This window comes from Myotis nattereri (genome assembly GCF_964212035.1).
Source record: "Myotis nattereri genome assembly, chromosome: 11".
Taxonomy (NCBI): Eukaryota; Metazoa; Chordata; class Mammalia; order Chiroptera; family Vespertilionidae; genus Myotis; species Myotis nattereri.
This window is the reverse complement of record NC_138086.1, coordinates 69,127,127-69,154,815: the sequence shown is the minus strand read 5'-3', so window position 1 is coordinate 69,154,815 and position 27,689 is coordinate 69,127,127. Positions and strand designations below refer to the sequence as shown.

The window sequence follows — 27,689 nt, the reverse complement described above, 5'->3', positions numbered from 1 at the left end:
TCAGGCTCCCGGGTCATCAGAGTTTCTAAATTTGGGGCCTCAAGCAGGGAAAATGGAAGCCAGGGTTCCGCGGACCACGGGGAGCCCACAGAGCCCCCTGCGCTCTTTCAGTCCCATCTCTGTTCGCCCACCCCCGCGTCCTCTCCTAGGCCTTTCGGATGGCAAGGGTCGCGGGTAGAAACGCGCACCCCAAGCAGCCTGAGCCTCCGCGAAACCCTCCCGCAGGAAACCACACGGGAGCCTAAGGCGGGGCCAAACTACGCGCGCGCGCTGACGTCACGAGGACGCACGCGCGCGCCGGCCCCGCCCACAACCCGGCCGCCGGTTTTCCGGCGGGAGCGGGGCCGCGGTGTGGGGGTGACACCGCGGTTTGCTCCGTGAGACCCGCTGGCCGCGGGCTGCGCCGTCCCCGGCAGCCGCCAGAATGCCGCACGTGGAAAACGTGGTGCTTTGTCGCGAGTCCCAAGTGTCCACGTTGCAGTCCCTGTTCGGAGAGGTATTGTGCTCAAGCTCTGTTGTCCAAGTCCCGGAGGCAAACGTTTCCGTGGTCTTGCGATGTGTTTCTTTTTAAAACACATTCCGCGTGTGGATCGAGGGTGACTAGACCGTCGGTTGCGTTGAGATAGGGCGTGCTGTCCGTCCCCCCCCCCCCCACCCTTTTCCTTCGCACTAAAGAACTTGTGTTGGACCCTTTCACTCGAGAACCGGAAGGACCGGCCTGCGCGGCAGGATGTGGGTGCGGGACCAGTGCGTTCCCACGCGCCACCCTCGGGAGAACTCAGAGTAGCCAGGAGCAGTTGCTTCTTCTTCTTTTTTTTAAAAAATATATTTTATTGATTTTTTACAGAGAGGAAGGGAGTGGGGTAGAGAGTTAGAAACATCGATGAGAGAGAAACATCGATCAGCTGCCTCCTGTACCCCCGCCCACCCCCCACTGGGGATGTGCCTGCAACCAAGGTAAATGCCCTTGACCTGAATCGAACCTGGGACCGTTAAGTCCGCAGGCCGATGCTCTAGCCACTGAGCCAAACCGGGTAGGGCGAGCAGCTGCTTCTTATCTCCCCGCCGCTGAGCAGGGTGCTATCTTCTCTACCTGAACAGGAGCGTTTGCAGAGTGTCAGTTACTCCAGTGCAAGTTCGCACGTTCCAGTGGTGCACTCGGTATAAGTCCGGTGTGGGTAGATCCCCGAGGGGCCAGGCGGTGCTTCTGGTTGGAAAGCTCAGCGGCTTTTCCAGGATGGTACCAGCCCCGAGGAGGCCGGGGCTACCCTGGCAGGCTAGCGGGCAGATGCTGTCGGACAGAAGAGGTTAAGTGTCGTCTTCTCTTGGGGGGGGGGGGGGGGGGACACAGCCAGGGGAGTCCTTTTCATAGGCAGGAGGTAGCAGTCACCAGTGCAGGACTTCATCTATTTTTATTATGTGCTCACCTTTGGGGAGGCCTTTCGATTCCTACGCATCCTGTAGACGTCATGAATCAGGCTTGGATTTGATTCCTTTTCTTTAAAGGTGAAATATAGTATTTGACAGGGTTCCTGTTCCAGCCTCTAGAAGGGTTCAGCAATCTGGAGAAGGGCTGTGTGTAACTTAATAAAGAGTCCAGAGACGAAATATAATTTTGAAAGGCATTATAGGGAGTCAGAGGAGCCTAGCTAAAGAAACTAAGATCTCCTTGTCTCAGGACCCCTTGCTATTTATTAACACAAATTGTCCTAAGGCAAGGTGGAGTTATACACTTCAAAGGGTAGGGTTAGGTGCAGAATCCATTATTGAATGAATTTGCCTACGGCTGTTCAGGTGTTTGGCCAGTAGGAGGCAATAACATGTAGCTTAAGATGCCCTGAGCTATCTGGCAGCAAGCAATCATCCCTTTTCAGGTTTGGGGAAATGCCCTCAGCCATTCCCAACAGGTGACAACATATGTGACCCAGCCCTTGTTGGGTCCCCAAGTTCCATCAACCTTTTGATGAAACTCTTGCAATTATGACATGCTGGAATTGGCTTCTGGCATTGTTTGTATAGTGACAATTCTCAGCAAGCGTGTGTTTAATTATTGGGACAGGATTTTTTTTTTAATATATTTTTATTGATTTCAGAGAGGAAGGAAGAGGGAGAGAGACAGATAGAAACATCCATGATGAGAGAGAATCATGGATCAGCTGCCTCCTGCAAGTCCCCCACTGGGGATCGAGCCCACAACCCGGGCATGTGCCCTTGACCGGAATCGAACCTGGGACCTTTCAGTTCTCAGGCTGATGCTCTGAGCAAAACTGGCTAGGGCTGGGACAGAATTTTTGAGCCAGTTAATGTACAAGATTGTTAGATACATTATTAAAAAGGGATTAATATATTAAAATATCAATTTTTAGTTTATTTAGAAATTTTTTTTCTGTATACATCTGATTTTCAATTTGTCTTGCAAAAGGAAATGTATAACTTAGTGGCTAGAATCCTATATAATAAAACCCTAATATGCAAATCGACCGAACGGTGGAATGACCAGTCACTATGATGGGCACTGACTCCCAGGGGGTAGATGCTCAACACAGGAGCTGCCCCCTGGTGGTCAGTGCGCTCCCACAGGGGGAGCACTGCTGAGCCAGAAGCCGGGTTCATGGCTGTCGAGTGCCATGGCCAGTGGCAGGAGCCTCTCTTGCTTCTGTGGCAGCGCTAAGGACCCAACAGGTGGACATCCCCCAAGGGGTCCCAGGCTGCAAGAGGTCGCAGGTCTAGTTGAGGGACGTATGCCCCAAGCCCCCGCCCCTATTCCTCCACCCCCACCCCCAGAGCACGAATGTCAGGCACTGGGTCTCTAGGGTAATAAATGTTTTTTATGACTATTGTAGTGCTACATGATGATCATAGAGACTCATGAAAATGGCATCATCCAGTTTTCTTGTAATTTTTTTTAAAATGTATGTCTTCTCACTAGACTCTGAACTTCTCCAAAGCAGATTTTGGCTTTAACTGATATTTATTTATTTACTTATTTAAAATATATTTTATTGATTTTTCACAGAGAGGAAGGGAGAGGGATAGAGAGTTAGAAACATCGATGAGAGAGAAACATCAACCAGCTGCCTCCTGCACAGCCCCCACTGGGGATGTGCCCACAACCAAGGTACATGCCCTTGACTGGAATCAAACCCAGGACCCTTCAGTCTGCAGGCCGACGCTCTAGCCACGGAGCCAAACCGGTCAGGGCTTTAACTGATATTTATACTCTTTAGTGCATCATTGTTTTCAGCATTTAAAAGGTTTCTAATAAATATTCATTTTATCACTGAAATATATTTGTAGTATTACTTTTTGCTAGGCAGTTGACTCTTAATGTCCTGCAGGAGAACCTTGGAAATATGTATTTTGAAATGTATGCTATGTAAATTTTATCTTTTTTGATGAGGTAAGTTTAATATGCATAACTTGAAAGTATCCTGTAAGTATTTTTTAAGAGAGGACCCTTGATGTTATTCTAACCCAGTGATTACATTTGTTTAGTTTCAAAGCTTTAAAATGTATAATGAAGTTGCAGCTTATGTGGGATTATCTTATCCTATATAGTAAAGAGGTGATATGCAAATTGACCCTCACACCCTTACAAGATGGCTGCCTATGACCAGGCCGGCAGGGGGGTTAGTAAAGGACGACCAAACGACTGAACAAGCAGCCTGCATGGGGTGACCAGGCCTGCAGGGGGCTTAGTGAAGGACGACCAAACGACTGAACAAGCAGGCTGCATGGGGCGACCAGGCTTGCGGGGGGGGGGGGGGGGGGGGGGGGAGGCGGGTGTGCAGTTAGGGGCAACCAGGCTGGCAGAGGAGGGCAGTTGGGGGTGACCAGGCTGGCAGAGGGGGAGTTAGGGGCGATCAGGCTGGCTGGGGGGGGTGGGGCAGTTAGGGGTGATCAGGCAGGCAGGCAGGTGAGCGATTAGGAGCCAGCCGACCAGGATTGTGAGAGGGATGTCTGACTGCCGGTTTAGGCCTGATCGGGGCCTAAACCGGCAGTTGGACATCCCCCAAGGGGTCCTGGATTGGAGAGGGTGTAGGCTGGGCTGAGGGGACCCCCTCCCTCATGCATGAATTTCATGCTCTGGGCCTCTAGTAGTCTTTATAAAAGGAATTAGATAAAAATGGATAGCCTGGCTGGGTGGCTCAGTTGGTTGGGCATTGTCCTGTGTACCCCAAGATGGTGGGTTCATGCCAAGCACATGCCGGGGTTGCAGGCTGATTCCAAGTGTGGGGCATGCAGGAGGCAGCTAATGGATGTTTTGCTCTCACCTTAATGTGGTCAAAATTATCCTTGAAAAATCTCTTAAATATCCTATAAAATCTCCTTTGAAAATATAAGAGTTTTTATTATATATATAATAATATAAAAAGTATATTTAGTATATAATAAGCCAAATATAATTTTTCAGAAATTTTAATTTCTTAACAGAGAAAGTGCTTAGACTTGAATGCAAGTAAATTCGAAGTGTGGTGATGACACCACTTTATGCTCACTGCTAAAATAATTTGAATTGAATATTTTACTTTACCACATAAAACTTTCTTGCGAGCTAATAAATGTTTATTTTCTGTTTTGTATGTACAGTCTGATAATCATCTTTTCTTCTCTAGAGACATCATTTCAGCTTTCCATCCATTTTTATTTATGGACATACTGCCAGTGGAAAGACCTATGTCACACAAACTTTGTTAAAAACTTTAGAGGTAAGAATAAATCCCCTCTCCCCCCCAAAAAAGAATAACCCTAAACTCCGTGTTAATTGATTTGTGCTCACAGTCTTAGAAATGGAAGGGATCTGGGAGATTATTTAGTCCAGTTTACCTTTCTCTGAAGGAATATCTATCTATCCTATCTAATAATAGAGAAACATGGTAATTAACCATAACTTCACTACCCTTCCCATTGGCTAATCAGCGAGATATGCAAATTAACTGCCAACCAAGATGGTGGCCGGCAGCCAGGCAGCTGAAGCAAGCCAGGCTTGCTTGCTCCAGTGATGGAGGAAGCCAAGGTTCCCTCCTGCCGCTGCTGGCCTCTGAGCTTGCACTGTAAGAAACAATGTTGCAATTATAGAACCTAAACAAACCCCAGAAACCTGCTTTCAGCCCTCAGAGCTGGAGCAAGCAGGACCGCAACAGTGTTACAATTATAGAACCCAAACAAACCCAGATACCTGCTTTCAGCAGCCGAGGTCTCAGAGCTGGAGCCGAGCCTCAGAGCTAAAGCCGGCTCTCAGTTCCAGAGACAGCCATAGAAGGTAAATAAATCCCAGAATAAAAAAAAAAAAAAAAAAGAAAGAAAGGTAAAAAGGAGAGGTTGGGAGCTTCAGTTACCCACCAGCCTGAAAACGGCTCTCAGCCCCTCACCCAGACTGGCCAGGCACCCCAGTGGGGACCCCCACCCTGATCCAGGACACCCTTCAGAGAAAACCAGCTGGCCCCCACCCATGCACCAGGCCTCTATCCTACATAGTAAAAGGGTAATATGAAAACTGACCCTAACAGCAGAAAGACTGGGAATGACTGGTCACTATGACACACACTGACCACCAGGGGGCAGACGCTCAATGCAGGAGCTGCCCTCTGGTGGTCAGGGTGTTCTCACATGGGAGGAGCTCTGCTCAGCCACAAGCCAGGCTGATGGCTACCAGTACAGCGGTGGTGGTTGGAGCCTCTCCTGCCTCCTCAGCAGCGCTAAGTATGTCCGATTGCAGTTTAGGTCTGCTCCCGGCTGGCAAGAGGGCTGCCGGGCTGCCAGAGAGATGTCTGATTGCCATCTTAGGCCCAATCCCCCCGGGAGCGTTCCTAAGCTAGCAGGTGGTCATCCCCTGAGGGGTCCCAGACTGCGAGAGGGCACAGGCTGGGCTGAGGGGGCTCCCCTTCCCCACCGAGTGCACAAATTTTTGTGCACCGGGCCTCTAGTCTATATATAAAAGGCTAAGGGACCATCTGACCTGCTGGTAGGTATGATGCGCACTGACCACCAGGGAGCAGATGCTCAACACAGGAGCTGCTGAGCTGCAGTGACTTGGCAGCGACAGTTCTCTGGTGATGCACCTTGAACCAGAGAGGAGGGAGCCCGATTCCAGGGTGTGTCACCCAAGAACTGCCCTCACAATCTGGGACCCCTTGGGGGGTGTCGGAGAGCCGGTTTCGGCCCCATCCCTGCAGGCCAGGCCAATGGACCCCACCTTCTGGAGGGACCTTGCTCACTGCACATATGACCTTTGAGCCGCAGTGCCACCCCAGGTGCGGCTGGCTGGGGAGGGACCTCGGGAGGTTGGCTCCAGGGCATGTCCAGCCCATCTTGCCCAGTCCCGCCCTGCCCAGTCCTGCCCCGCCAGCCACCTTCTAATTAATTTCCTTTCAATGTGCACAGATCTGTGCACTGGGACACTTGTCATCTACATAAAACATTTTTGACAAACTTTTGTTTGAATACCTTCAAAGACTAAACTTCAGAAGGGATTGTTAGATAACTTGAGCCTTGATGTTAATTATTTTTTATTTTTAACTTTCATTGGCTGATAATATTTGGGGAAAAAACACATGAAGAAAAATTCTTCAAAAAATATTAAAATGTTTCTTTTCCATTGTTGTTTTTATAATATTGATACTGATAATTCTGAATCTCCACATATACAAAACCTACTATATCTTCTTTACCACGCCTTTTCCCCCATATTGTCTATCAGAGTGAATGGTCTCAATATTAACATAGTTGTCAAAAAACTTTCCCTTTATTCCTTACTCATCCTCACTCTTTCAGTAAATTGAACTGGTAAATGTGTTCTATTCATTCTACATTATTAATGTCTTGACTTCATCTACCTTTAATTATAGCCATAACTAATTCAGTTCCATGAGGTCTGAAAGGTTGGCGACCTCTGGTTTAAGGAAACCTTTGGAAAATGGTCGCCAACCGGTGGTCTGTGGACCACTGGTGGTCCGTGAGGTCCGAAAGGTTGGTGACCGCTGCTCTAGGAGGGTTACTATGGTTTCTAACTCAAAATCCTTTTTTAAAAAAAATCTAGGTTCATTCAGCATTAATGACATTATCTAAAATTCTAAATGTGAAATTTCTACTAAAAATTTTCACATTCAGATGTACTTGGGTTTCCTTATAAGAATTCTGTAGAAGAAAATACAAGTTTACTTTGAATCCCTGTAGGAAACAAAGGGCAAACTTAAATAATTAAGTTTAATAAAGAGACTATTTTACAAAGGTTGAAGAAATGTTAAGGAACCAATAAGGAATGGTGAAGCAGTGATAGTCTTTACCCCTCCCAGACCTGAACTAGCCAGAGAAAGGAGTTGTTACCAGACCCCAGCAAGAACTGTAGCCTTTGCATATGAGCTGCCCAACTGGAACTGTGGCCTTTGATAGGAGGTCATAGCCACTGTCAAATTGTGGGCCTCTGAGGCGTGGGGCTGGGAATCAAAGGAATAAATATTCAACTTCTCTCTCTTACTCCTCTACTTCCTTCAGTCTCTTGCTGGTTCTTCCTATTGGCTGAATCCAGTCGGTGCTAGAAAAGAAGAGAGAGTCTGGGTGATGCAGTGTGTAATGTTCAGACTCCTGGGTCACAGAGTAGGTTGGAAGATTATGGGGTATTGGTTCTGAAGGGTAAATGGGAAATATCTAGCAAAGCCATACTTGTGTATGTGTTTTCTTTTCTATTTATACTTTTTTGTTTGTTTTCAGCTCCCACATGTCTTTGTGAATTGTGTTGAATGTTTTACGTTGAAGCTGCTTTTGGAACAAATTTTAAACCGGTTGAATTACCTTAGTTCTTCAGAGGATGGATGTTCTACTCAAATAACCTGTGACACACTTAATGACTTTGTTCGCTTGTTTAAACAAGTAACCAACGCTAAAAGTCTCAAGGATCAGACTGTATATATTGTAAGTATTTAATAATTCCATTATATCATCTCTTATTTTCATGTTCTCCATGAAAATACATATATATACTATATCTATTTTACATATACCTACTATATATGTATATCACATATATGTCATTCTTAAAACTTTATACATGTACTTTTCTCTCTATATAGTGTATATACTATATATCTCTAAAAAATAAGTACCTTAAAGAAAAACCAGTCCCAATAGTATTGTCTTCACACTGATCAAAAATTTTATCTTTTTAAACATGATCTGTTTGCCAGTTAAACAGGATTTAGCATGCAGTTAAAGTTCAAGCAATAAAAATTTCACATGATAGCCCGGCTGAGGTGGCTCAGTGATTGAGCATCAACCTATGAACCAGGAGGTCAGGGTTCAATTCCCGGTCAGGGCACATGCCCAGGTTGCAGGCTCAATCCCCAGTGTGAGGTGTGCAGGAGGCAGCCAGTCAATGATTTTCTGTCATCACTGATGTTTCTATCTCCCACTCCCTTCCTCTCTGAAATAAAAATATATTGGGAAAGAAAGAAGTTTTACATGATGAAATTCAGAATTTTCTGTCTCTCCCTTGCTTGGGTCAAAAATAGCTGTAGTTTTTGCTTCATGGTAGACATTTATCTTTTTATCAAATGGAATAAAAAATGCACATGATTGTATTTCTTAGAAACCTAAGAAAATGTCCTTAGAGCATCTTGCATCCTTATCTTTTTTATAATATACCTGTAAAATAAACCTTTTTAATGTAGGTCAAAATGACTCATTTTCTATTTAGAAATTTGAGTTAAATATGTTATAAATAGTCCATTTTTTAAACTTATTTTACCTATTTAAAATGTCTTCCACAAATGTAAATAGCAAAAATTAAATTTTTTCTTTTCAACATGGTAAGTTCAAGTCTTGAATTGTATATTATCAATCTTTATAATATGTGTAACATAATGGTAAATGTTTTCTAAAGGGCTTTGCAAATTGATTGATCCTGCATTTTTTTTATAAGGTTCTAGATAAAGCAGAATATCTAAGAGATATGGAAGCGAATATTTTGCCTGGGTTTCTTAGGTTACAAGAATTGGTAAGTAATGTTTGAGATCTTTTTCCTCTATTGCCTAATCAGTAGACTGTATTGTCAACTTTTTTCCTTTTGCCAATCTGATAGGTGAGAAATGACATCCTATCTAATAAAAGAGAAACATGGTAATTAGCATATGACCGCTACCCTTCCCATTCGCTAATCAGGGCAATATGCAAATTAACTGCCAGCTAAGATGGCGGCTGGCAGCCAGGCAGCTTGAAACTAACATGAGGCTTGCTTGCTTCAGTGACAGAGGACTCCAACGTTCCCTGCCTGCCGCTGCAGGCCTCTGAGCTGCAACTCTAAGCAACTATGTTACAAATATAGAAGCTAAACAAAACTCCAGAAACCTGCTTTAGTCCGTTGGGTTTCAGCCAGCAGGATCGCAACATTGTTTTAAATACAGAAGGTAAACAAAGGCCAGAAACCTGCTTTCAGCAGTGGAGGCCTAAGAGCTGGAGCCAAGCCTCAAAGCTAAAGCTGGCCCAGAATAAAAAAAGAAAAAAGAAAAAAAGGAGCGGTTGGGAGCTTCAGTCACCCGCCAGCCTGAAAACAGCCCTAAGCCCCTCACCCAGACTGGCCAGGCACCCCAGTGGGGACCCCCACCCTGAAGGGTGTGTGACCAGCTGCAAACAGCCATCATCCCCTCACCCAGGCTGGCCAGGCACCCCAGTGGGGACCCCCACCCTGATCCAGGCGGCGCCCCAACCCCCACCCCACGGGCCCTGCTCTGTGTGTGATGGGGTAGAGCCATAACTTCCCCATCGGCCCTGCCCTGAGTGTGACAGTGGTGGCGCCCCAACCCCCGGATCGGCCCTGCTCTGTGGGTGATAGAGGGCGGTGCCCCAACCCCCTGATCTGCCCTGCTCTGTGTGTGACAGGGGGCAGTGCCCCAACCCCCTGATTGGCCCTGCTCTGTGCGTGACAGGGGGGAGCTCCTCAACCCCCTGATCAGCCCTGCTCTGTGCGTGACAGGGGGGAGCTCCCCAACCCCCTGATGGGCCCTGCTCTGTGCGTGACGGGGCAGCACCCCAACCCCCTGATTGGCCCTTCTCTGTGCGTGACGGGGTGGCGCCGCAACCTCCCCATCGACCCTGCCTTGAGTGTGACGGGGCGGTGCCCCAACCCCCCAATCGGCCTTACCCTGAGTGTGACTGAGGGTGGCATCGCAACCTCCCAGTCCGCCCTGCTCTGTGCATGACAGGGGGCGGCACCCCAACTCCCTAATCGGCCCTGCTCTGAGCCCAACCAGGGGCTGCACCTAGGGATTGGGCCTGCCCTCTGCCACCCAGGAGCAGGCCGTTATCTCCCGAGGGGTCCCAGACTGCGAGAGGGCACAGGCCGGGCTGAGGGACCCCCCCCACCCCCCCGAGTGCACAAATTTTTGTGCACCAGGCCTCTAGTCTATATATATATATATATATATATAAAAGCCTAAGCAACCAAATGACCGGTTGACCAGTTGCTATGATGCACACTGACCACCAGAGGGCAGACGCTCAATGCAGGAGCTGCCCCCAAGTGGTCAGTGCACTCCCACAGCCAACCTCCCATGACCCCCCCCCCCCCCCCCCCGCGGTCTGGCCAACCTCCCATGGTCCCTGCTCCACCTCCCCCCTCGGGCTGGCCAACCTCTCGTGGTCCCTCCCTCCAGCTGGCTGGCCCTCCTGATCAGCCCTGATTGGGGGAGGGCTGGCCAGCCAACCTCCCATGGTCCCTAACCCCTGTGGCCAGCCAACCTCCTGTGGACCTTCCCCCTGGCTGGCCAACCTCCCGTGGTCCCTCCCTCTGGCCATCCGGCCCCCTCAGCTCCCCCATTGGTCCCAATTGCCGGCCAGGCTGAGGAACCCCATCTGTGCACAAATTTGTGCACCCGGCCTCTAGTCTTAATATATTAATTTGCATTTCTCTATTATGAGTGAAATTAATGTTTTTTCAAAATTAAAGCAACTTGTGACTTGATAACTTCACTTTCAGCTTTTTATTTGTAATTGTGACTAACACTGCCTTCTAGTAAAAGATTTTAGGTGTTTGCTAGACTAAATGGCAGTGGACTTAACTTGGAACTTCCTGTAAGAATTTTAAAAGTTTCTTTTCATTTCAGTAATTTAAAAAAAGAATTCTATGTCTAGTCTGGATCACCTTGAGTTCAGTATCATGGTCACTCAGTGTTAGAACCAGCTTTGTATTTTAATTTACAATTATGTTGTCACTGAATAGTAATAGTAAGGGTCATGGCCTACATAAAGAGCAGGCATCTTTTTTCATGTGCATATGTGTCGGGTGAAAGCCAATTATTATTGCAAAAAACAGGATCTTACAATAGTTTAAGTAAGGAAAATTGGTGAGAAAATTCATTGTTCACCAATACCAGTTATATAGGAATGCTCAACTCAGAAGAACTTGCTGATTCCTATTGGAATTGTGTTCACAAAGTGAGCAAAGATTTAGTTTGAACAAACAGTATTATTTATCATATTCAGTTAATGTCAATTTAAATTTTTTTGCTTTTCTAAATTTTTCACTAACTTACACATTTATGTTGATTTTATATTTTCCTTTTTTCTAATGTTTTTATTGATTTCAGAGAGAGGAAGGGAGAGGGATAGAAATATCAATGATGAGAGAGAATCATTGATCGGCTGTCTCCTGCACACTCCCTGCTGAGGATCGAGCCCACAACACTGGCATGTGCCCTGATGGGGAATCAAACCAAGCATGACCTCCTGGTTCGTGCTCAACCACTGAGCTACACCGGCCAGGCTGATTTTATATTTTTCTAAGTGCTTTGAGCATAAGTAGTTTATATTTACCTAGTTTTATATCTGTATTATTTAAGTATTAAGTAACATTATAACGAAAATTAAGTAAGTATTGGGGGAGATAGTGCTTAGAGCATTTCCACCTTGAAAAGTTAAATACATTACTCACATTTGAGAAACTGCTAGAAGTACAGAGAAACTTTCCAAAGGCCACTGAAATTATGTGCCTAAGGCTGAATCCTGAAATTCACAGTTAGTAATAGTATTCTAGGGCCAATCTGGAGAGGACAGGAGGAAATTAACTATAGTTCTTGGTGGCCTATCCTGGAAGTTTCCTCACACAGTCCAGCCTTTCCCAGTTTGATTAATTCTTGACATTTTACAGCTGAGATCAGGGACCCATCCTGTGTGAGCAGATGTCTCCTGTCTTCTACTATTTTGTTGTGTTTGCATCCCCATCCACTATTTCCCATTGCTTTGGTCTAGAACTCCCTGTCTGCTATCCAGAGTGCATTCCTGCTGTCTCTTGCCTTTCCAGTATAGCTTACCCCATTTCCCCCTCATGTTCAGTAATGGTGATTACGCTTCCCTTTACAGCAGGCAGGCCTTTCACTTTTGTTTTAGTTTTAATTATATAAACTGAAGGAAATGAAAAGATGCACAGTAATGTTCATCTATCAGAAAAGATAATCGCTATTTGACATTTCTGAAAACATGCTTGATTTTTTTAAAAAGAAGTATTTCATTTCAGAGAAATATAGCAAAAGCATTTCCCAGTTTTTATATTAAATATTTGAGTAAAATGAATGGGTATTGTATATTGAAGTACTTTCAGATGAACAGATGAGGACATTACCAATTTAAAATCCTTTCATGCTGACAAATACAATTCTTTAATCTCAATATTTCAAACTGATTTTATGAAATGCTTTTTAACTGATTTTATAAAATGCTTTTGAATAATCATTTTAAAGCAAAAACAACTCAATGCTTTGAATCAAGATTATGTTTAGAGCATGCTTTTTTATCCCTATAGAAATAAATTCAAGGATTCTTAAAAATTAATGCGTTTATAAGATAAAAATAGCATTTGAAAGTAAAAATATTTTTCTTTCTTGCATAAACATGCTAAATTTTTGTGGAATTATTAATTTGTTGAACTTAGCTGCTTTTGTTAGCCAAAATGATTTTTTCTAAATAATGAAAATTGGAAAATGAGATTATACATAAGATAGGAATCAAGCCTTAGCCAGTTTGGCTCAGTGGATAGAGTGTCATGGAAGGGTCCTGGGTTCAATTTTGATCAGGGTAGGTACTTCTGTTGCAGGCTTTTTCCCCAGCCCTGGTCAGGGCACGTGCGGAAGGCAGTCAATCGATGTGTTTCTCTCACATAGATGTTTCTCTCTTCTCTAACTCTTCCCCCTTCCAGTCTCTCTAAAAATCAATGGGAAAATATCCTCAGGTGAGGATTAACGGGGGAGGAGTGAATATAGGAATCAATAAAAAGTAAATCACTATCAAAGTATAGTGTAATTTGTGAGATAGTGTCCTAAGAATAGTTATAGAACAATACAGCGTTCACTTTTGTTTTAGTTTTAATTATGGAAACTGAAGAAAATAAAAGATGCACAGCAATTTCCACTCTACCAGAAAAGAGAATTGCTGTTGAAGCTGCTTGTCAACTTGGGAGATGTCAAAAAGAATGTGGGAAAAATTAAAATTGGTGTTGAGAATGCAGAGGTATCTACGGATAAGTTCTAGCGAGCATGCATAGGGCGTTTGTGGCCCCTTTGTAGAAGGATAACAATCACAGTGGCTGTTCTCAATGTTCTTTTTGTATACTAATTATAATTTCTAAGTATACTTCAAAAGATATCTGTTTACTTAACAGTGGTGTTTTAGATCAGAATTGTTTGTGTTTTTAATGTATATGCAAAGTCAATTTTAGTAATTTGTGTGAAAATATTCTTTAAAACAACTTTTAAGTTTTTCTAACAATAATATGTGGTTACATAATATGGCTTAATCTGTTTTTCTTCAACTCATATTTCTTTTTTCTGAATTACTGTAGCCATTTTAATGATGAGAGATGTTAAGTTTTGCCTTTTTTTGATTGTTTATTAATTGAAAGCTAATGATTTCTTTGAAAATTCCCATAAAAAGGTTTTGTCTTAACTATTTATGCGTATGTTTCTTAATTTCTATAAAATAAGTCCTAGCATTCATGGATAACTGAAATGCTGATTAACCTAAAAGTTTTATGGAAATTCCCATGTAATTATGTATAAAAATTTGCAAGTAGATGAATTCCTTGATTAGGTTTTCTAAATATGGTGTGTTAATATGCAAATAATTTGTTACATGTTGGAACTTTGTCTGATTTATTTGAAAGAAAGATTCAAATGGAATTGCTCTGATTAAGATTTTTAAATGCCAAGTTAATTTTATTACTTTTTTCTTTTACAGACTGACAGAAATGTGACTGTTATCTTTCTCAGTGAAATTATTTGGGAAAAATTCCGTCCAAATACTGGATGCTTTGAACCATTTGTCTTGTATTTCCCTGATTATAGCATAGGTAAATTTTAAAACATTGTTTTGACAAGCGATATTCAGTAAAATAGTCTGTGGAAGATTAAGCTAGCATGTTTAAATGGGAATACTCCCAAGTCTTAATCTGTTAAAGTTTACATCCAATCTCAAAATGTTGCTTGTCTTTCTGCATTTATAGAGGTTTTATTTTGGAACTCGGAGGAGTTATTTTTCTGTAATTACTAAAATTTTTTAATAAGCACTTCTCACATATTTGTGCTAGTGGTTTGTTTTTACATTTTTTAGCTAGTACATTATGATGTATATATTGTCCTAGCAGGTTTGGCTCAGTGGATAGTTCGTGGACTGAAGGGTCCCAGGTTCGATTCAAGGGCATGTGCCTTGGTTGCAGGCTCGATCCCTGGACCTGGTCAGGGCATGTGTGGGAGGCAACCAATCTATGTGTCTCTCTCACATTGATGTTTCTCTCTCTCTCTCTCTCTCTCTCTCTCTCTCTCTCTCTCTCTCTCTCTCTCTCTCTCCCCCTCCCTTCCACTCTCTAAATATCAATGGAAAAACATCCTTGGGTGAGAATTTACAACAACAAAACAGATGTATCTATTGCATTTATAGCATCCATTCAAGAATCAGACTAGGTTGGCAAAGCACATTAAAATTCTATTGAAATCTTTATTTACCATGAAATTGCCTTAAGTACAGTGTGAGATGCATTTTTTGATTTTGTAAATCTCATTTTTATTACTGTAACTCTTGGAGTACGAATTACTAGCCCTTGTGTTTATTTCTTTTTGGTTTATCTTTAATCTTAAACTTCATAGATCCTAATGGTTTTATCTTTGGAAGAAAAGAAAAGCTTTTTGTATTCTTGAATACTTTTATAGATTAATACTGTGATATCACTATACAGACTCAATATTTCTGATTCAGAGATTGTAACTGTAAAGCATAAGGTGGTTAGCACACTCTGAAAAAATAGCATTCCTTGACTTTGGTCTTATCAACACTATCCTTCTGAACTAATCAGCTGTAAATATTCATTGTTAAAATCAACACATTTTTGCTTATTTTCACAAGAACGGCAATAAAAAAAAACCCCACCAAAAAACACCTCCAGTGTTAACTAATTAACTGATATATATATAGTTCTGATATATATAACTGATATATATATATATATATATATATATATATATATATATATTTTTTTTTTTAAGAAACCCAAAATAGGCTGGCTGGCTCTGTGGTTGAGCATTGACCTATGAACCAGGAGGTCACGGTTCAATTGTGAGTTTGATCCCCAATGTGAGGCATGCAGGAGGCAGCCAATCAATGATTCTCTCTCATCATTGATGTTTCTCTCTCTCCCTCTCCCTTCCTCTCTGAAATCAATAAAAATACATTTTTTAAAAGAACCCCAAAATAGATGCAAGGAGTCCTTATTTTCAATAGGTTCTCTTTCATGAAAATTACAAAATAAGGAGAAAAGAAATGGGTAGGAAGAAAAGAATAAATCAAAGGATTTAATTAAAAAGTTTTCTTTGTAGCTATGTCATCACTGAAGTTAAATGTTTTCATGACCCATTTTAGCCTTTAGTATTGAAAAATTATTTAGAAATTTAAGATTATAAAAAAATCCTGGTTTTCTACATTGTAGTGAAGTTGGATTAAAGTATGGTATAATGAATTATAGAATTCAATTAAAATTTTAAAACATGAAAAGATACAAAGTAGCATAGATGGAGATAATTTAAGGACATAATTAACTAAAGCAGTGGTTCTTAACCTGTGGGTCGTGACCCCTTTGGCAGTCGAACAACCCTTTCACAGGGGTCTCCTAAGACCATCATGCATATCAGGTATTTACATTACGATTTATAACAGTAGCAAAATTACAGTTATGAAGTAGCAACGAAAATAATTTTATGGTTGGGGTCACAACATGAGGAACTGTATTTAAAGGGCCAGAAGGTTGAGAACCACCTGAACTAAAGTGATCTTAACAATTTTAGAAAGTGTGAGATAATAGATTTTTGAAAATATATAAAAACTAGAGCTAAATTTAATCTGATTATTAAATTCAAGTGCCTTTTACCAGTACATTGAATTTTTTTTTTAAGCAAATACCATAATCACACAAAAAGGCTTTCAGAAAGGAAGCATTAATTGATAAGTCAAATTGGAGTTAAAATGAGTAAGCATGGAACCAGGGCAGGAAGATAATCTTAGTGGTTAAATCATCTAGTTATGATTTGATACATATTGTCATCTTTAGGAATATGGTATCTGATATTGAGGGCACCCTCTCCACTCAGTAGTGACACTGGGTCACAATTTGGAATTGTTGTTTTTTGATCTCTGTCACATGAATATTATTCATGGAAATGCATTTTATCTTCAGGTAGATTATAATGCAGTTGATCAGGATTTTGGTTTAGTTATTGTATCAGCATAAGTTATGTTTTAATAATAACAGTTTGAAAATCTCAGTGACATAATTTTCTCACCACCTTTATGCTATTATTGTGCAATATTTTTCTTCTATATTTACTATAATCTCAATAATACTTTATTATTTGGGCTTCAAAGAAATAAGACAAGGAAAATGTCTTTTGTTGTTTATTTTACTTGAGATTTATTGAGCTTCTTGGATATATAAATGTATAGTTTCATCAATTTAGGAAATTTTTCAGCCATTAGTTCTTAAAAAACTTAGCCATTCTTCCTTTTTTCTGGGATTGAACTATATGTATCTTAGACCACTTGATTTGTCCAACTGAATTTTTTATCTTAACTGGAGGATATTTTTTCATTGATTTTTATTTATTTTTATTTTTTACTTTATTTTTTATTAATCCTCACCCGAGGATATTTTTCCATTGATTTTTAGGGAAAGTGTAAGAGAGAGGGAAAGACAGATAAACATTGAGATGAGGGAAACACATTGACTGCTTGCCTCCTGCATGTGCCCCGACCAGGGCCTGGGCCAGGGAGGAGCCTGCAACCAAGGTACATGCCCTTGACTGGAATCAAACCTGGGACCCTTTGGTCCACAAGCTGACAGCTATCCGCTGAGCCAAACCAGCTAGGGCTTTCATTGATTTTTAGTGCGAATGAAAGGAAGGGAGTAAGGGGAGAGCAAGAGAGAGGAGAGAGAGAGAGAAAAAATCATCATTGTGTGAGAGAGAGACATTGATTGGTTGCCTTCCGTACATGCCCAGCCCCGGTCGCGTATTCAGCCTGCAGCCCATGTGTGTGCCCTTGACAGAGAATTGAACTGCGACCCTCTAGTGTTCAGGCCCAACCACTTAGCAATACTGGCCAGGGCCCAACTGAATTTCTATTTTTTAAAATTTTAAATATGTTTTCTCTGTTTTATTTGGGATAGTTTTTGTTTCTGTGTCTTTAAAAGTTCACTGATCTTTTTTTTCGTGTGTCAGATCTGCAGTTAATCCCATTCATTCTTTTCATATCTCATTATACTTTTGTTTTCCTTTATATCCTTGAGCATATGAGCATATTTATAATAGTTTGAATGCCCTTGTCTACTAATTCTATTACCTCATTTATTTTGGCTTTGTTTCTTTTGACTGATTTTTCTCTGTTTTCCGGTATTCATTATGCTTCTTCATGTGTTTAGGAATTTTTGATTGATATTGTGTTTTTTATTGCATGTTGGACTTTTTTCTGGTAAGCATTTAAACTTGAAGCTATCTATATTTGATGCTTTTAAGGCCATTCTAAAGCTTTTTTTGGAGATAGGATCTTGAGTAGCCTTTATTCCACTGCTAATTTTAGCTCCATTTTTTAAGATATAGCCCTTCTGGGATCTCTGCTAAATGCCCCATGTATTCAGCAGAGTTTTTCCCTTCTATAGGTGGCAGCATGAATGATTCACATGTGTGTACTCTGGGAACTGCTTGACTTGCAGCTCTCCAATAATTGTTTTCCCCCAGAAGTTGTTCTTGTCCTTAGGGGGTATTACTCTTTTCATATACAGATTGGTATTCAGCCAAGACTCAAGGGGAACCCCTATGCAGATTTCTGGAGCTCTTTCTTACGTACTCTGCCCTGCAAATGCTAGCTGCCTTAGCTCCTTCTACTCTCATCTCTGTCTCTTTAACTCAGTGAGATGAGTGGACTTCTTTTGAAACTCTAATAAAATTACCTCTAGCTGGAAAGACAGGCTGACGATGGGACTCATTTGGTTCCCTTTTCTCAGGTATCACGCCCTATAGTGCCTATTATATGATGTCTAAAAATAGTTGTTTTCTATATTTTGTCTAGGTTTTAGTTAATTTATTAGTGGGTAGTATTTCTGAATCCTCTTACTTTCTCATGACTGGGAGCAGAAGTTCCTCTTGAGTTCTTGAGTATTAGTTCATACTTTGATAGCGAAATTTTAAGGCACCAGAAAACCAGTCAAATGATTTTTCATTTCCTTTATTTACTACCTCTTAATGCAGTTTTTAGCATCTTGTGGAGATGAAATATTTTTTAATAAATTTGATGAGTCCTGATCTTTTGAGCTGGCATGGCTTACTTAGAGTTGCACTCTGGGATTTTGTCTGTAGTCTATAACTGAGCAGCTGGTTTACCTTTACAGAAACACAGTAAGAATTCTAATTCTTTTCAGACTTTCATCAGGACTGGAGACTTCATTGTTTTCCAAATTTCCTTATCCATATACGTATAGACCGTCTTTTTTGCCTAAGTATGTTCATCTATCTGACAATTTATCCTTTCTTTCCTGCCTTCCTTCCCTCTCCTTCCATCTATCCAGTTATTTGGTGACTTTCATATAAAAATATCTTTATCTCCAAGTTTGCACCTTTGTACATTTTCTGTATATCAAATATTTTCTCATGCATAGTTTAAAAAAAAAAAGCTTAGTGACATTACATTTAAATTTTGCTATTAGATTATAAAAATACATAGACTCCAAAGTCAAGTTTTGACTTTTTTTTTTTGGTAGTTGTGACATAAACATGCAAATCAAGTAACCGTCTTCCGTCTGGAACCTGTTAATGATAATATTCTAAACCTAAAACTAGACTTTGAAAAAAATATTTTTTTGGATAAACTGCCCTGTTTAAAAGATCCCCTGGATATAGCTACTTCTAAATTTCTGTTTATGAACATCTGTTGATAATCCACATAAATTGTTTGATCTCATACCTGTATCTAACTTATTGTGAGGAACAAGAGAATAAGAGAGTGCTTAAAGGCAGGAGCTGTTGTTAAATGTCGTAGTAGCTATGGTAAAAATGCTCATTTAATCAGAACGTTAAATAAGGAAATTGACATGATCAGAACATCCTAAAAGAGTTTTTACTTGTAAGTATTGCAAAAGTCTTGAACCCTGTGGGACTATGTTTAAAGTATAAGTCTTATTCAAAAGGCTCTTAACTGAGACGTGTAAAGAAACCATTGCACCAAGAAGTCAGAGGGAATTGCAATAAGGATTCATTACTGTAACTGGGAAATTTTGAATAATAGGTGATTGTTTCTCTATAACTGTTTCTACAATATGATATTTCTAGCAAGATTATAAGTTTAGGGACTCTAAATATATAATATTGTATAAAGACTTTAAGATAGAAGAGAAATAAAGATGCCAAGATTGTAGGAAGAAAACGTTTTTTCAAAAGGGGAATGACAAAGTATGATGACTTTCATTAAAATATTTATAAATTCTTTTAATTTATAAAAAACTGAGCATTTTCCAGTGTGGTGGTAGTAGCCTTAGTTTATGTAGTGCCCCTTTTTGTTTTTGCAAGTTGATATATTTAATAGGCAGGAAAAGAAAATAGAATCTATGTTATTTTTTGTCTCTGATAATGATTTTGCCAGTAATAAGGATCTTGAAATTTTCTTTAGATGTCATTGTTTAATATTTGTGTTAAGCAACATTTAATTTTTTTAGAACATTAGATTTATAATTGTTTTTACCTCAGTTTCAACTTTTGTATTACTTTTAAAATCTTGTAATGAGTTTTATTCTTTAATTATTGCTATTTTAAGCCTTTGTTATAAAATGTTGGAAGCTATAAGTAGGGTGCTGTATTAATCATTCTACGTTCATTTGTGTCCTGGGAACAGGGAACCTTCAAAAGATCCTGTCCCACGATCATCCTCCAGAATATTCAGCTGATTTCTATGCTGCTTACATTAATATTCTTCTTGGAGTATTCTACACTGTCTGCCGGGATTTGAAAGAGCTCAGACATCTGGTGAGTGAGCATTCTGCTTAAAAAAAAAAAAAAAAAGTATGCCTTTTAATATTTTTCCATGTAGAAATGATGTGGGATAGGTTGGAAGCTGACAATTTATTATGGAAATTTTGATTTGGCCCTTTGAGGCTAATACACCATAAAATGGAAGAAATCTGTGGGTTAGTACACATTTTGAACCGATTAGAAAACTTTCATTTATCTTTACTTAGGTCTTTTCACTTGGCCTCGAGAGTGTTCCCCCCCCCCCTTTTTTTTTCTAATTGTAGAAAATTTAGAACTCTGTTAAAATAAAAATGAAGAGTAACAGAAAGGTATAAAAACTTAACAAACACTAAAGAGGAAAGGAAAGGGAGAGACAGATAGGAACATCAGTGATGAGAGAGTCATTGATTGGCTGCCTCCTGCAAGCCCCTACTGAGCATCAAGCCTGCAACCCAGGCATGTGCCCTGACCGGGAGTTGAACCGTGACTTCCTGGTTCATAGGTCGACACACCACTGAGCCACGCCAGCCGGGCGAATAAATATTCTTTTAAAATACAAATAATTTCTGAGAGGATCATTGATAATTGGCAAATTATTTTAATAAAGTAGCATAGCTGCTTTTTGTAGCCAGGACCCAGCCTTTTCTGGGGTTTTGATTTTATTTTTTAGCATGGGGCTAGGTAGATGGCTCCTGGATGTTGAAGAATGGGAAGAGTGGGTATTAGGCAGCAGGGCAGAGAAGGATCTGGCACAGAAAAGCTGCATAATATACAGGAAGACTTTTGATGCCTCACTCATAACTTAGCTCTCTCACATGCAACTGACCAACTCAAGGTAATCTCTGACTACTTCAAATGGCATCATGACATTCTTAGATTTCAGATTTTTTCATGTATTTTTAAACTGTTTTTTGATGAGGAAGAGATTGTTCTGAAATGGTTGCATATCTGTCCTTCAGCTGTCAGTGGATTCATAAAGACAGTATATAATATGTGTTTCGGTACATAGTAGTTATTTTTGCTTATTTTCCATGTGATTGTATAATAGGAAAAAATGGCCCCTGAGAAATAAAATTTAAAAGATTGTAACATTTTATGAATAAAGAACCATGGTGTCTGGCTCGATAGCATATGTTCACAACTATTATACTATTTTACTTCTTAAATAAGATCCAGCCTTGATTGAGTACATCCTGTGTGCCAGGCACTGTTATGAACCTTTTTTACTATTATTAGTTCAATTAATGAATTTTTACAACAACCCTATGAAGGAAGGTACTGTCATGAATCCTCATTTTACAGATGAAGAAACTTCTTCCTTTGCCAGCTCTGTGATCTTGACCAAATTACCTAACCTTTTTGAACATGAGTTTTCTCTTGTGTTAAGTATATATAATACTTACTTCAAAGGAATTTTGTGAAGTAAAAAGAAAGGAATACATGTAAAATGCCTGATAACCTGTTGGTGATCTGTTAATTTTAGTTTGCTTTCTTCTGCTGAGCAAAAGTTTATGGGCTTAAAAATAGATTGAGATCTGCAAGAACATAAACCAGAGCCCAAGTATGGAGACTGCTAATACCTACTGTAGGTTTATATCAGAGATTGAAGTCATATGAAGTCTGAGGCAGAAGAGTTGTCATCCTATTGACTGTCAGAGTTAATCTGACAGATAGCTGGGTGAATGGTGTCCTTCACCAATCTTTTATATCCTTAGGAGGCCCAGTGCACAAAATTCATGCACGGGTAGGTTCTCTAGTGGCTGCTGGCTGCTGGCCTCCCTTCCCCTGCTGCTGGCTGCCCTCCAGGGCCTTCCTTCATTCTGTGCTGCCCCCTGGTGGTCAGCACACATCATAGTGAGTGATCGAACTCCCAGTTGGTCAAACTCCTGAGGGGACACTTTGCATATTAGGCTTTTATATATATAGATAGAAACTGATTGCTTTATGGATGAGGATGACTTTTTCACAGATAAGAGCTGTTCTTTGGTTATGGGTACTTAAGGGAGAGGTGGAGTGTTTAATTAGGACAAATAATCTAGTTAGCTTTGTATTTCTTTTATTTTTTATTAGCTTTTGATTAAAGTACACTATACCTAAAGAAAAGCACAGAAACCATAAATATTATCACAGAGTGAAAACACTTCTGTAAATATAATCCAGGTCAAACAGTAAAAATTAACAGCATCTCAGGAGCCTACTTCATGCTTCCTCCCAATTTCTGCCTCTTCTTTCCTTCTGAAGTAATCACTGTTCTTACTTCTAATTTCACAGATTAGGTTTGTTTGTTTTTTAATTTTCTTTAAATGAAAACATACAGAATGTATTCTTTTTTTTTTTTAAATCTATGTACTTTTGCCCAACATTTTACTTGGTATATTCATCCATGTTAAATGTAGCTGTGGCATATTCTTAAAAGATACATAGTCTGTAGACATGGGAAAAACAGAAAGTGGTGTTTAAGACAGCTTTTACAGGGTGCTTTTACTTATGGCTTTGAATAATTAAGAATTCTTTTTGTATCACAGTCACATTCATTGGTACTGACATGCTAATAGTTCTGATTATTTTTTATATGTGGTATTTACAAGAAGGTGAGAGTATTGGATGTTTTTAAATTTTATTTTAAAACTAGAGGCACAATGCATGAAGACTCATGCAGGAATGGGCCTTCCTTTCCCTGGCTGCCGGCACTGACTTCGTTTGGCCCGGAGCCGCCTTTCCACCTTCCCATGCTGCCCAGAGGCCCAGAGCGGCTGGGGCAGTCCTGAAGGCAAGCGTCCCACCCCACCCCCGGCCACTTCGTGCCTGTGTATGCAAATTAACCGACCATCTTTGTTGGGTTAATTTGAATACTCCTGATTGGCTGGTGGGTGTTTCAAAGGTATGGTCAATTTGCATCTTTCTCTTTTATTAGTGTCTATTTTTGAAGCAATTTTAATTTATAGAAAAATTGCAAATATAGTGAACTTTTCCTTTTCTCCTCCCAAACACTTGAGAGTAAGTTTGTGACTTGATCACCCTGAATCTTAGTGGGCAGTTTCTGCAAAGACATTCTTTTTACAAAACCACAGTACAACCATCAGAATTAGAAAATTGATTTATTGCTTCAATCTGATACTCAGACCCTATCAAGATTGGCCAGTTATTCCAATAATGTACTTCAGAGCAAAATAATTCAGTTCAGAATCACATATTGCAATTAATTGTCATTGCTCTTGAACTTTCATCTGGAACAGTTCCTCACTCTTTGACTTGCATGATCTTACGACCTTTGAAGATTGTAGGCTATTTGTTCAATTTGTTTACTGTTTCTTCATGAATAGATTTAGGTTGAGTATCCGACAGAAATATCACAGAAATGATGCAGTGTTCTCATTGCATCCTCTCAGGTTACAGGATTTGATTTTATCTCATTACTGATAATGTTCCCTTTGATTGTTTGATTAAGGTGGTGTTTCCTTGGTAATTAATGTGTATTTTGTGTGGAGGCACTTTGAATCCTTGTAAATATCTTATTACTCATCTGAATTTTATTTATTTTTTCATATCATCTGGCTTTAGGATATCCTAAGACAGCAATATCAAGGTGGTTCTCATCTAATCACATGAGTCCTTTAGAAGGGCGAGTTTTCTCTGGCTGATTAAAGAAATGGAAATCAGATATTTAAAGCTTTAACTTTTCTGTAAAATGGGAATAATAATGTCTACTTCATAACATCATTTGAAGGATTGAATAAATTAATGCATATAGAGCACTTAGAATAGTAAGATCTGGCACACAGTAAGGCCTCATTGCTTGATTAAAATTTCTATAAATTAATGTTAATGTAAATGTCCTCAGTTCTGATCTTTGTCCTGCTAATGTTTTTGAAATAAAATGTAGGTATTCTAAAAAAGGCAAAAAAGTTTAGAAATTACTTGTACTTGGCCATGGAATATGTTTTTATACTTATACTTCATTGTACGTATTAGTTTTCTATTGCTGCAAAATAAATTACCACTGATTTAGTGGCTTACGACAACACAAATTTATTATCTCATAGTTCTGTAGGTCAGAAATCCAGACACGGTGTTGCTGGCCTCTGTGCTGAGGATATCACAAGGCTAAATTAAAGTTCTGGTTGAACTCAATTCGCATCTCGAGCCTCTGGGGAAAAACCACTTCCAAGCTCTTTTAGGTTGCTGATGGAATTGAGTTCCTCTTGGTTGGAACAGTGAGGTCCCAAGTTTCCTTGTTTGTCTCTCTCAGGCCTCCTAGAGCCCACCCACATTTTTTCCCACGTGGCCCTCTCCATCTACCTGCCAGCAAGGGCATGTTGAATCCTTTTATACCGAATCTCTTGACTTCTTTGACCAGCCAGAGGAAACTTTGCTTTTAAAGGGTTCCTGTGATAGGTCAGACTCAATCATCTCCTTACTTTAACTCTCCCATAAATAGTATAGTTTTTAGGGAATTAATTGCATCTAAAAAATCCCTTCACAGCAGTGCCTAAATTAGTGCTCCACTGAATAATAGAGGTATGTGTACTCTAGCGGCCAGGAGTCTTGGGGTGTATCTTACAATTCTGCTTATTACAATGTATATGTATCAGGTTATTGTCTAACAAATTATTTCAAATGCAACAGTGAAGTCTTTCTGAAAATCTCACTGAGAAGTTAGAAAAGCTTCCCAAATTGCCTATCCTATTTTGTGGCAATCTACTCAGTATTCATCGTAGATTCTTTTGTTTCTTGAAGTAATGCAAGTTTTTCTTTGCTGTATAAGCAAAATACAGGTACACAGGTTGGGTTTCAGATCACCATCCTATCTAATAAAGAGGTAATATGCAAATTGACCATCACTCCAACACACAAGATGGCCACCCCCATGTGGACACAAGATGGCTGGCAGGAGAGGGCAATTGTGGGCAACCATGCCAGCAGGGGGGGGTCAGTTGGGGGTGACCAGGCTAGCAGGGGAGGGCAGTTAGGGGCAATCGGGCCAGCAGGGGAGCAGTTCGGCGTTGATCAGGCTGGCATCGGAGTAGTTAGGGGGTGATCAGGTTGGCAAGCAGAAACAGTTAGGGGCAATCAGGCAGGCAGGCGAGCGGTTGGGAGCCAGCAACGGTCCAAGATTGGAGAGGGTGCAGGTTGGGTGTAAGGACACACACACACACACACACACACACACACACACCCTCCCCCCTTGCACAAATTTTGTGCATTGGGCCTCTAGTACTTAAGTATTGCAGTAAAGCAAGTATCACGATAAGTCAAGTTGTAACTTTTTTGCTGGTAGAGGGTCTTACCTTCAATTTGTAAAAAACACAACACCTGTGAAGTGCAATAAAACTAGGGATGTGTGTAATTTTCTGTTTCACCAGAATCAGGCTTTGATAACATGGCATCCTTATTGGTTTGGAAGCAAATTCCCAGAACATCTCAGATCCACAATCATAAATTCAGGCAGTGGAATCTCTGTGTGCCTGTAGGCAAATTATATTTTTCTTCTCTTCCTTCAGCTGATAAATGGGCATAATGAAAGCTTAGTTGTCTTGAATGAGGTAACAGATGGTTATAATTAGCTGTTGTTAATTACGCTCCTTCTGTTATTATTAGGAATACTATTGTTCCCTGAGCAATTGGTCATTTTTTAATAAAGTTATGGCTCTCCTCCCTTCCCTTTACATTGATGAGATTAGTTAAGAGTAAATTATATACTTAAATGGTAATGAATAATGGGAAGTTATATGGGAGAATGTACAATGGTTGTGAAAATTTATAATATAAAAAATTCATCTAAAATTATTTTTGCTTGGGCTTTGGAATTATTTTTGTGATTTTGTTAGTAGCCTTTATATGTATTTTTACTCTCTGGGTAGTTTAAAATACCAGTGGGCTTGAATTTAGATTTGTTGTGTATAACTCCAATACAATTAAGTGGGAATTTGCCTATATTTGAGGATTAACATAGGAGAAGTGGGCATAATATTGGAGAGCATATTTGAATGTTAATAGTCAAAGTTGTGAAAAGTATTTCGTATTTGACAAATATTTTGTTTTTAAAATTCTACTTCTTAGTAAGGGCTCACTTTTGTAGGTGTAGTTAAGTATAGAGACTGTGTTTGGACAGTTACATGTACTCAATTTGCTTAAACCACCTTTCAGTAGAATTCAATGTTGATTCATGGAAAACTACTAAGTGATTATGATTAATCATTGCTTCTCAGACTTTAGGATACATGGAATTCCGAGTGAGATTGTTAAAATATAGATTCTTGGGTCTCATCCTCAGTATTCTGACCAAGTGTGCCTGGGAGGATGCTAAGAACCTGGATTTGTAACAATCTCAGGCAGTGCTGGCAGTCGAAATAGTTTGAGTTGTACTGCACTAGAGGTTTAATTTGTGAGAATGATCAGACTTTGGAAGTTAACAGGTTAATTCTTTGGGCTAGGGGTATTTTATTTGTGTTTTATGTTCCTTGGTAACATTATTATGACTTAAAATTACAAATTTTGCTTTGTTGTATTACTTTATATCTAGGGGCTAATAGGCAGGATTTAGCCAATTAAGGAATATTTTTCATATTGTTTTACTGCTATTATTGATATTTGCTGTTTTATTATCCTATATAATAAAAGCCTAATATGCTGTGTCTGGTCTTCTGGTCGGTCATTTAACCAATCAAGGTGTAATATGCTAATGGTATGCTAAGGCCACTCAACTGCTTGCTATGATGGGCACTGACCACCAGGGGGCAGACACTCCGACCAGTAGTTTATCTTGCTGCTGGGGCACGGCCGATCCCCTGCTGGCTAACCCCTCGCATCCTTCCCTGACCCCAATCATGCACCAGTGGGTCCCTCGGCCTGGCCTGCGCCCTCTCGCAATCTGGGCTGAGGGACTTCCCCACCCCCTCCCCATCCCCCAGTGCATGAATTTCATGTACCGGGCCTCTAGTTGTAGTAATAAGCTTTAATAACGTTTTACCTGAGAAATTAAATCACAGTAAAATTGCTTGAATAGTTTAAGATTTTTACCTGAAAAATAATTCATAATTGTGGTAGATAACTACTATTTTTCTTTGTTTCTAGGCAGTACTTAATTTTCCTAAATATTGTGAACCTGTGGTTAAAGGAGAAGGTAACTATATAATTTTATCTATTAACTTTTAAAAAGCTTTTTAT

At 40.2% G+C, this 27,689-nt stretch overlaps 1 protein-coding gene across 1 annotated transcript in view; it reads left to right on the top strand.

Annotated features, from left to right (window-relative positions):
- The first annotated feature begins 305 nt into the window (after positions 1-305).
- The window catches only part of ORC5 (origin recognition complex subunit 5), a 70,849-nt gene continuing 43,465 nt past the window's right edge, over positions 306-27,689 (top strand). The window contains exons 1-7 of the mRNA XM_081101680.1: positions 306-496; positions 4,617-4,709; positions 7,711-7,911; positions 8,918-8,992; positions 14,221-14,332; positions 20,407-20,537; positions 27,597-27,645. Coding sequence (XP_080957806.1) covers positions 425-496; positions 4,617-4,709; positions 7,711-7,911; positions 8,918-8,992; positions 14,221-14,332; positions 20,407-20,537; positions 27,597-27,645 — 733 coding nt within the window. The 5' untranslated portion in view covers positions 306-424. The remainder of the gene's footprint in view (positions 497-4,616; positions 4,710-7,710; positions 7,912-8,917; positions 8,993-14,220; positions 14,333-20,406; positions 20,538-27,596; positions 27,646-27,689) is intronic.